The 9360-nt window shown below is 52.7% G+C and overlaps 1 protein-coding gene across 3 annotated transcripts in view; it reads left to right on the top strand.

The window, feature by feature from the left end:
• Window positions 1–1141: 1141 nt before the first annotated feature.
• The window catches only part of Agap1 (ArfGAP with GTPase domain, ankyrin repeat and PH domain 1), a 432542-nt gene continuing 424323 nt past the window's right edge, over window positions 1142–9360 (top strand). For all 3 annotated transcript variants that reach the window (XM_052192070.1, XM_052192071.1, XM_052192067.1), the window contains exon 1: window positions 1142–1365. In XM_052192070.1, the coding sequence (XP_052048030.1) occupies window positions 1203–1365 (163 nt within the window). In that variant the 5' untranslated portion in view covers window positions 1142–1202. The remainder of the gene's footprint in view (window positions 1366–9360) is intronic.

Below are 9360 nucleotides of genomic sequence, written 5' to 3'. Positions count from 1 at the left end.
CGGGCGCTCGAAGGGCTGCGGCTTGGAAGCTACAACTTAGTTGTGCAACATTTTCGTAGAAAAGCCTAGAAGTCCCTGTAAAATCCCGTCCCACCTACCATCTCAGCCTCAAGTTTAGTTTATTGATGAAGCATTGGACTCCTGTGTATCCCACGGGAAGGGAGGTAACTCTCTTGCTGGGTTCAGAAAAGGAGGCAGAAAGTTGCTAGACGGGGGAGGGGACCACGCGCGTCGCAGAGGTTCCTTAAGCGCTCTACTGGCAAACAAACAAAAGCGCGGGCTCGCGGGCGGGCTCGCGCGCCACCTTCCCGGTACCGGGGCGCGCGGTCTGGCACGGGGCAGTAGGGTTAACCGACAGCGCCCAGGGCGCTCAGCACGCAGATCCGCCAGCTGAAGCGGCGTCCGGACGTCCCGTGGGGCCCGCCCAGTGCGCTGCAACGCGAGCGCAGAGTGCACCCCACGCGCGCGGGCCAGCCGGCGTAATGGACTACAAGTCCCAGCAAGCCCAGAGGCAGCGCGGGGCGGGGTCTGGCGCAATTCCCCGGGATCCGGCGCGCTGGGAAGCGCCGCGGAGGACGCAGCGGCGGCCGGAGGGCGGTGAGCGCGGGCGGGGGCGGGGCCGACGTGGGCCAGAGCCCTGCGTGCCAGGGAGGGGGCTGGCCGGGCAGCGGCGGGCGGCGCTCGGAGCGGTCTCCGCGGCTGGCAAGGCTCCCACAGCTCGGTCCCTGCTCGGCGGACGGCACAGGGCAGCTGAGGGCCCCGGAGCGCGCGGCAGCGCGGCATTCACAAGCGCGCGGACCCAGCCGCAGCCGTGCGCCCCAGAGCAGAGCGGCCACTGACCGGGGGCCTTGGCCCCGGCGCTCTCAGCGCCGCGCTGCCTGCGCTTTAATGGCTGCTCGGCCGGCCGGCGCGTAGGGGTGCGGGCGGCTGCGGCGCGGGAAGGCGCCCGAGCGAGCCTCCTCCGCGGCCGGCCGCGCTCCATGGCGCCGCGGTCTCCCTGGACGGCCCGCTGACCCGGGACGCTGGTCCCTGCCATGAACTGAGCCCCTCTACTGCTTCACCGTCAGCTTTCTTTTTTTGCGCCTCCTCGGCTCCGTGCTCCCCGGGGGCTGCGGCGCCCCGGGTCTCGGTGGCCCGCGGGGCTCCGGGGCGCGGGGCGGCGGCGACGGGGGGCGCGCGGCTTTGGGCGCCGCGCCTGCACCATGAACTACCAGCAGCAGCTGGCCAACTCGGCTGCCATCCGGGCCGAGATCCAGCGCTTCGAGTCGGTCCACCCCAACATCTACTCCATCTACGAGCTGCTGGAGCGCGTGGAGGAGCCGGTGCTGCAGAACCAGATCCGGGAGCACGTCATCGCCATCGAAGGTGAGGGCCAGGCCGCCCTGGGCTTCTGGAAAGCGCGGGGGAGCGGGCGCCCCTGGCGCGGCGGGGTGTGCGCGCGTGTGTGTGCTTGCGTGTGTATACACGCGGTTGCCCGGCGGAGAGAGAGAGCACTGCGGTGCCTCTTGTCCCGCAAGGCCGGCCAGTCTGCCAGGGAAGATGGATTGTCAGCGTTCATTTGATAATGGACAATGGAGTCTCTCCTGTGAGAAAGTGGCACGGTGCCGCTGAGTACTGGGCCGCTGGCGTGTCCCGTCCGGGCCCAGCAGACGCCTGGGGGCAGCTGCTTGGGATGGCGCCACTCGCTCCATGACAGGTTATCAGGCCCGGCCTGAGCGTCTTCCATGGACGTTGAAGATGTGTTTTGAGAAGCGCTGCTGCTGGAGGTGCTGTTCCGGCCAGCTTATTCAGTTGCTTCATGGCTGTCTCCTCTCCCTCCCCTCCCCGCCCCCCCCCCCCCAAGTTCGCGGGTACAGGGGAGGCATTTGGATTTGGCACATGTAGAAAGCCAATGGGACTCAGGCAGCATCTTGTCCCAGTGCTGCTGATCGGCCTGGCGTTGTGAAAACGCTGGCCGTTTTGTACTAAAGTCCTGAGGCAAATTATAACCCTTCTAGGGAGGCAGGATACCTTGCTACTCTATTGCTGAAGGGGACATTTTAATACACCTGCCACTTGGGAGCCACCCAAGAAGGGGGAAAGTGGATGATCCTGCTGCCTGTAAGCCTGGGTTGGTACCGAACACTGTTCTGACTCCCCAGTGTCAGGCAGAGCAGTATCCCTGCAGGGGAGGATGGAGCTGGGGGCTTTGCCTTGGCTGTGTTCTAATTGGATTACCAATGGCTCCCGTTTCTCCCCTGCTAGGTGCCTGAACTGTTTCCTTGGGTTGTTCCTCCGGGCCTGCCACCACTTACCTGGGGGAGCAGGTGGCATCTAAGTGGGTAACATGTCATAGTTCAGCCAGTGGATTAGCAGCCTGTCCTCTTGAGTTGCTGTTGGCCAGTGACAGTAAAAGGCCTGCAGGTGGCTTGTCCTAGTATAATCCTGCGCCTGCCAAAGGCTGCTGAGTCCTCTGTTGAGTACCATGGGAACCTTCCAAGTCCAGCGGGAGTGTGTTCAGAAACAGGTGCAGGTACTGCCCTGGGCTCCTCTCCCTCTCAGGAGAAGGCCTCTGCCCCCAGGAAAGCTTGGCTCCGTGCAGTCTGAACTTCTAACCCTCAAGTGTTTGGGTTTAAAACTTGGCTGCTTGGATGGAGATGGTGGAGGCTCTGTTGCTGATCCTCTTGGCATTTGGCAGCCTCATGTGCCTGAACCACGACTCAGGCAGGCTGGAAGACTGACGTACTGTAATTCTAGGGGAGGATCCAAGCAAGCTCCGTCCCTATGAGGGCCCCGAGTGTTCATGGCTGCCTGTGGTGGCTTCAGATGCTTCCAGACTCAGTAAGAGGCAGGGCTTCTTCTGTGTGGCATGGAGTCTTGTGGTATTGAGGAGGACACTGTCTCCCCTCATACCCTCCCCCTCCCCCCCAGCTAATGGTGGGGAGATAGAGCTGATGGGTTCCTCTAAAGTGTGGGTCCCTGTCAGAAGTGCTGAAAGGTTCTCGTGTTTCCCTCAGAAGGCTGCTCAGCTCTCTGGCTGCATATACAGAAGTCTGATGAAACCCTTTGAAAGTGGATGCCAGGAATGGAATGCACCTGACTGGAGCTCCTTGCTCTGGAGGAGAGAAAGACCTCCAGCTGAGAGTGACTCATTTCCCATTCTTAAAGCTACACTCTATGTCTTGTTAGCAAGAGGATGTTCTTTCTTTCTTTAGTTTTTTTTTAATTGTCCTTCTGCAATGATCTCTTCTTGATAGCTGAATACTCACCTTAATAATATGAGTCCAAGTCCCCTTTTTGTTGTAACCTTTGCCATTTTTAGTGAAACCCGAGCTACTGGATGGCTCTTGCTGGAAACTCTGATAATGCTATTATTTTGGTTAGGACTAGGAATGCCTAGATTGTGCCAAGTAGTAAATTCAGTGAGTGCGGAGAAGCAGTGGTATCTACCTCTGTTCTTTGTGCCCTTGTCTACAGTGGTACACTGCACATTTGTGGGGAACTGGAGGACAGATGTTTTGGTTTTCACAACAGCCTCATCTTATAGAGGACAAGGTGGAGATATGGGAGGGGTCATGACCTCTGAACTAAGGGGTCATTCGGGCCCTGGGTCTCTGTCTTCCCAAAGCATCACTGTTTGAGAACCTCACCCTGCCCCTTGTAATTAAACCCTAATTCATGGGTCATAACGGAATGACCTGTCCGTGTCAGTTTTAAGATACCGGCAGGTCTGTCATCTGCTCCTGTGATGTTTGGCATGGTGGGAGGGTGGCTGAGTTGGGGTAGCATGATGGTCTTGGGTGAGAAGAGAACTAACCTTTTTTACTGAGACCCTCACACATTCATGTGTGTGTTTTGATCATCTCTACCTCCCAGTCACTTCCCATTTCCCCTCCCAACTTCACGAGCTTCCTCTCGCTGCCGTTTAGCAACCCACAGAGTCTGTTTACTGTTGCTGTGTATATGTGCATAGGTGTCGAATTTTCCACTGGAGCATGGATTGCTCTTTTAGGGGCCACATCCTTGAAGACAACTGACTCTTCCTCCCCGAAGCAGTCATTATGTGCCAGGAACTCCTCAGCCAGGGGCAAGCCCTTCTCTGCCTGTGCTTTGATTTTGGCAGCCTTGGTCTTGTGAACACTGTCACGGCTGGCTTTTCTTCATGTGCACAGTACTGTCATGGCCAGCAAATCCTGCTTCAGTGTCAACATCCGCTATCATCTTTCGGAGCCCTCCTCTGCAAGGATCCCTGTGCCTTGGTGAGAGGGAGCGAGTGTTACAGGTGTCCATTTGGAGCTGGGCACTTGCCAGTTTCTTATGCTCTGCATATTGCCCGGCTGTGGGTGTCTCAGAATCTTTCCTGCAGAAAGAAGCTTCTCTGATGAGGCTTGAGAGATGCACTAATCTAAGGATATAAAGATTAATTTAAGGTGCAGTTTGTTACTATGTCCATGTAGGAGAATAATAAGTAGTATTAGGTTCTCCCCTAGGGCCTGTAACCTAGCAGGACATGAGTTTTTGGCAAGTTAGCAATACCAGACATAGAGTGTGTCTTATAGAACAGGATTTAACTCCAACCGGAAAGTGGTTGGTTACTCCTCTAACATTTGTGCCACTAACACATATATTGCCATATGCCAGTGGATATATCTTGCCAGGCCAATCATTGTTATAGCTTGTGGGATTCACAGCTGGGTAAAACCTTCAAATACTTTTAATTCTTGGTAGCATAGCTAGAACCTTCCAGCACTGAATGCTAGCCAGTGGGGATGAAACCCCAAGGTCAATACCAGCTTGATTTCTTCATGTCTTATGTGTGTGGTATCATCAGCTATAGGACCTTCTTGTCAACCTTAGATGTTAATGAATGATACCAATAGACTTTAAGGAGTGTCTATTTAGGAGTCTGTGGTATCCCACTAATCAGTAACTCTTGGGGGGGGCTGGAGAGATGGGCCAGTGATTAAGAACAGTGCTACTCTTCCATGGCATTTAAGTTCAGGTCCCAGCATCCACGTCTGGTAGCTGCCTGTAACTCCAGCTCCAAGGGGATCTGATGCCCTCTTTGGCCCAACCAAAAACGTGGATCCCTGCAGACACAGATGTATGCAGGCACAAGATACAACACGTACATACACCAAATTTGGATAGTTGTGTCTTCATTGATGCTGACCTGGGAAGGCATTGCCTTGGTGGTACAAGGTGACACAAGCTTGGAGACCATGACTAGAGTCCGTGCAGGACCACCACAGTTACCAAAGTGAGACCCCCATCCCTGTTAGAGACACACTCAGGTGTCTTCTTCTGATGTGACTAAGAATGAACATGAGAAATTATAAAACATGAATCTTTTAGGAAAGGGTATGCATATCATTGGAAATATTTAAAAAAAAAAATCAGTTGTCTCACAAAACCAAACCTGTCATTTCCCAAGCTATCTAGTTAGACTTTCTCTCATCTGTGGCCCCCTTATCAAGGTCTTTGGATTGTCATGACAGGGGCTTTTCAGCCTCAGGGAGCTTTTGAAGAAACAGTTTCTGTGTTGACATTGCATACCAGCATTTGGCTCTGCCACAGTGGAGGAGTTGGAGAAGGGACCTCAATGGAGGAGTTGGAGAAGGGACTGAAGGAGCTGAGGGGTTTTGCAGCCCCATGGAGGGAGCAACAGTGTCAACAGGTCAGACTCCCCAGAGCTACCGGGGACTGGACCACCCACAAAAGAATACATGTGGAGCTGGCGGCATTTGTGGCAGAGGATGGCCTTGTTGGACATCAGTGGGAGGAGAGGCCCTCAGGCTTGAGGATGTTTGATGCCCCAGTGTAGGAGGACAGGAGTGGGTGGGTGGATGGGGGAGCACCCTCATAGAGGCAGGGGGATGGGGGATGGGATAGAGGGTTTCCTAAGGGGAGACCTGGAAAGGGGAAAATATTTGAAATATAAACAAAGAAAATATCCAATCAAATAAATAAATAAATATCCAGTCAAATAAATAAATAAATAAATAGATAAAAGAAAAAGAATAAGATTATAAAAAATAAAAAAGCTCTCACTGCAAACAAAGAAAATGTCCAATCAAATAAATAAATAAATAAATAAATAAATAAATAAATAAATAAATAAAAGAAAAAGAATAAGATTATAAAAACCAGAAAAGCCCTCGCTGCTCTCCGGCATCTATGAGTGTCTGCTCTTGGGGTGAGGAACAGCCTTGGGAAAGAGGAAGATGTCTCGGTTGCTGCTCATGTCTCAGTGAGTCAATTTTGGCGTCCTTGGAAAATAAAGACAGAAAAAATGGTTGTAAGAGCCCACTGAAATCTCCATATAACAGTATGTTGAGGAGACTGTCTGTAGGCCTGGGACACATGCGATTTTCATCTTCAACTCTGTTTAAAACACTACCTTAAAAAACAAAACAAAACAAAACTTTTTTTTTCCAGTTTTTTTTCTTACTCTGAGAATCTTCTTGACTCCTGAATCTTTTCAATTTAAGGAAACATTAATGATCAGTTTCACACTGAGCCCTGCAGATTGCTGGGGGTGTCTTGCAGGGGCGTGGTCTGCTGTGGGATGTAGCATGTGCTATCCCCTGGCCAGAAGTGAGCCTGGGACCTGCCTCACCTCCATCAAGCCTCCTTCGTAAGCTTTCCCTCTGGCTAGTCGAGGATGGGTTGAGGTGTACCAGCCACTGCCTCTCTCGCCAGCAGCAGCAGAGCCAGGATCTCTCTCTCTCTCTCTCTCTCTCTCTCTCTCTCTCTCTCTCTCTCTCTCTCTCTCTCTGTGTGAGTGTGTGCGCGCGCGCGCGCGTGCGCACCTAAGGTACAGCAGCCCAGGTACACCAGGCACTGCTGGGAAATCTAACCAAGTCTCTGAAGTAGAAACACCTCCCCACCTCCGTCAGTGTTCATGTTGCTATCCTCACTAGGTGGCTGATCTGTATACCTATGTTCTGCCCTGGTCCACCTCAGTAGACTGGAGGGGGAAGGGCGTGGTCCTTTCATGTCCTCTTAAGGGTATATGCAAATGTGTGTGCAAGTTTGACAGCTCTCTGATGGCATCTAAGCCCCAGCATTTGGAGATAGCAGGGAGTCTGCTCAGTCCCATGATGCATCTGTGTTGTTGAACATCTGTGCCCTTTGGAGTGTTGGGTACTTAACCCATGTTATGCCTGCCAGTTCATCGTGTGGTAACCATCCCAAAACATGGCTACTGTCCTGCTGTATGACAAAAGCTTTCCTTTTTCACACACTCACTGCCGAAAGGGATCCATCCCATGACAGACCAAAGTAAAGCTATCCCACCAAAGTCCAACTTGAACCAGTGAGTCTTACTGGGGTTACTTGCAGTCATGTGGGTGAGGGGCCTTTATAGGAGCAGAAATGACACAAAGACAGCTGTATCACCAAAGCACACCCCAGCATGGCCCACTAAAGCTGGGAACCTGGAGCACACTGCACAGCCCAGGGCAGCTCAGCAGGTCGGAGAGTGTCCGTCCCGAGTCACTCAGTTGGTCCCAACCTCTTCTGAGCAGCTCCACTAGTTTGTTTCTCCAGGCAGCTGGTCTGGTCTCAGAGTCTTCTTTGCAGCTCGGTTTGTCAGAGAGGAACTCTCCAGCTTTTTATTGCTTACTCTGGGAGGGAGGCAGGGAGGGCCTAGTGAGTCTGGTCAGTTTCAGGGACTTTTTAGAGCTATTTCGAGTTGTTCCCCTTCCTGTTTAAAAGAGTTTACCTGCAGGATGGGATGTTTCAATCTCGGAAGAAAGTGTTTGCCGGCACGGCCCTGCAACCCAGTAGGTTGTCTGAGGTGAGCTGTGGAGGTAGAGTTGGAGCCCCTACCCTGTGCAGTTCCCATACCTGTCTGTCCTAGGCCTGACCCAGGGAGAGGCAGGGTTGAGGATGCCCCAAGTACCTAAGGCACCTTGTTCACTGTAGAGTTACTGCAGTAAACTTGGTAAGAGTTTGTTTAATGTGGTTGCTGCAGGTGTGTCTGTGTAGGGAAGAGTTTCTTCCTGCTGCCATGGGTGGGTGACCTCTTCCTTGGCTTCCAGCTGCCTGCTGCTGGTATTACAGGTGTATTTACAGGTTTATTCAGAGGAGGTAGTTTCACCATCTCCTTTGGAAGCTGTTGTTGCCAGCTGTTGCTTCCTATTGAAACCTTATGCCCAGCCAGCGCTGGAAGCTCGCACAATCTGGTGGCTTGTAGGTGTGCCATGGATACCCCTTTGCAGAGACACCTTGAAGCCTGGTGCAGGGCAGTGTTCCCCTTAGTTGGCCTTGCACCCTGGAGTAGAGACCTTCCTGTTCCCGTGCCAGCTGCCCTCGGCTCAGCCACCTTCCTGCTTCTGGCCTGGAGAGCTGGGAGCTCCCAAGGGCAGGTCTCAGGCCGCGCTTACATTTGAGTCCTTGGTGCTTTGGCGCCTCAGCATCTGCGCTTGAAGATGCCCTGCAGTGGGCAGTGGGTGGCCATTTCCTTTTGAGCCTCACTGGGGGTGTGAACTGAGTTATCCTCCTGTAGAAGTGAAATCTTGTCCAGAGCATGGAAGTTGGGTCTGGGTAAGTTTTGGATGTAGATGCTTAGCTTCATAGGGCTAAAACAACATGACTCTGTGTGTGTGTGTGTGTGTGTGTGTGTAGTGTTGTGGGGAAGGAGAAGCTTGATAGATTTGGGGGCTTTTCCAAATCAGTGGTTGTAAAGTTGGTGGTTCTTTCTGCCAGGAGCTGGTTAAATTCAGAGAATCAGACTGACCCAGAGGGATTAATGAGTGACAGGCTGTGTCACTGATGTCATGGAGACTGTCACTCAGAGGTTCTCAAATTTAAGTGGGTAAGCAAATGACATTGAGGACTTGCAAAAACAGATGGCAACCTCGTCTCTGGTTCCGAAGGGCTGGGGTGCGCCTGGGCACCTGTGTTTCTAAGGTCTGCAGTTCAGGGATCCCATTTTGAGTGGAAAAGAGGAAAGGACACTTTGGCTGGGCACTTGCTCTGGCCTGCACTGTTCACAGCCAGCACTGGGGTCCCTACCAGTTGCTTAGGAAGTTGCTAATGTCAAAAAGTTTGAACAGTGGGGAAGCCAGTTTGATTGGTTTCAAGTTCAAGTTCACCTTGTCTCCATGATGCTCATAGAATACTGTGTATAAATACCCTGTGAGTGTGGAGTTATGGAGAGGGTCCAGGAGAGAGCAGAACCCCCTGGTGCCTGACTTCCTCCTGGGTCACTTTGGAGAGCAGCCTCCTGCATATTTAGATTGGCTCATCAGCCTTTGCTTTCTTATGATAATTTGGTAGGTGATACATTTTGTCACCTCGATTTCCTAGTGTAGAAATCACTTGTAGGAGAGCAGCTCACAGGAGCCACAGAGGAGGAGCCTGAAGGGAGTGACT

The sequence above is a fragment of the Apodemus sylvaticus genome, chromosome 9 (genome assembly GCF_947179515.1).
Source record: "Apodemus sylvaticus chromosome 9, mApoSyl1.1, whole genome shotgun sequence".
Classification (NCBI taxonomy): Eukaryota; Metazoa; Chordata; class Mammalia; order Rodentia; family Muridae; genus Apodemus; species Apodemus sylvaticus.
Note: the sequence above shows the minus strand (reverse complement) of the source record. Positions and strands in the feature narration are given on the sequence as shown.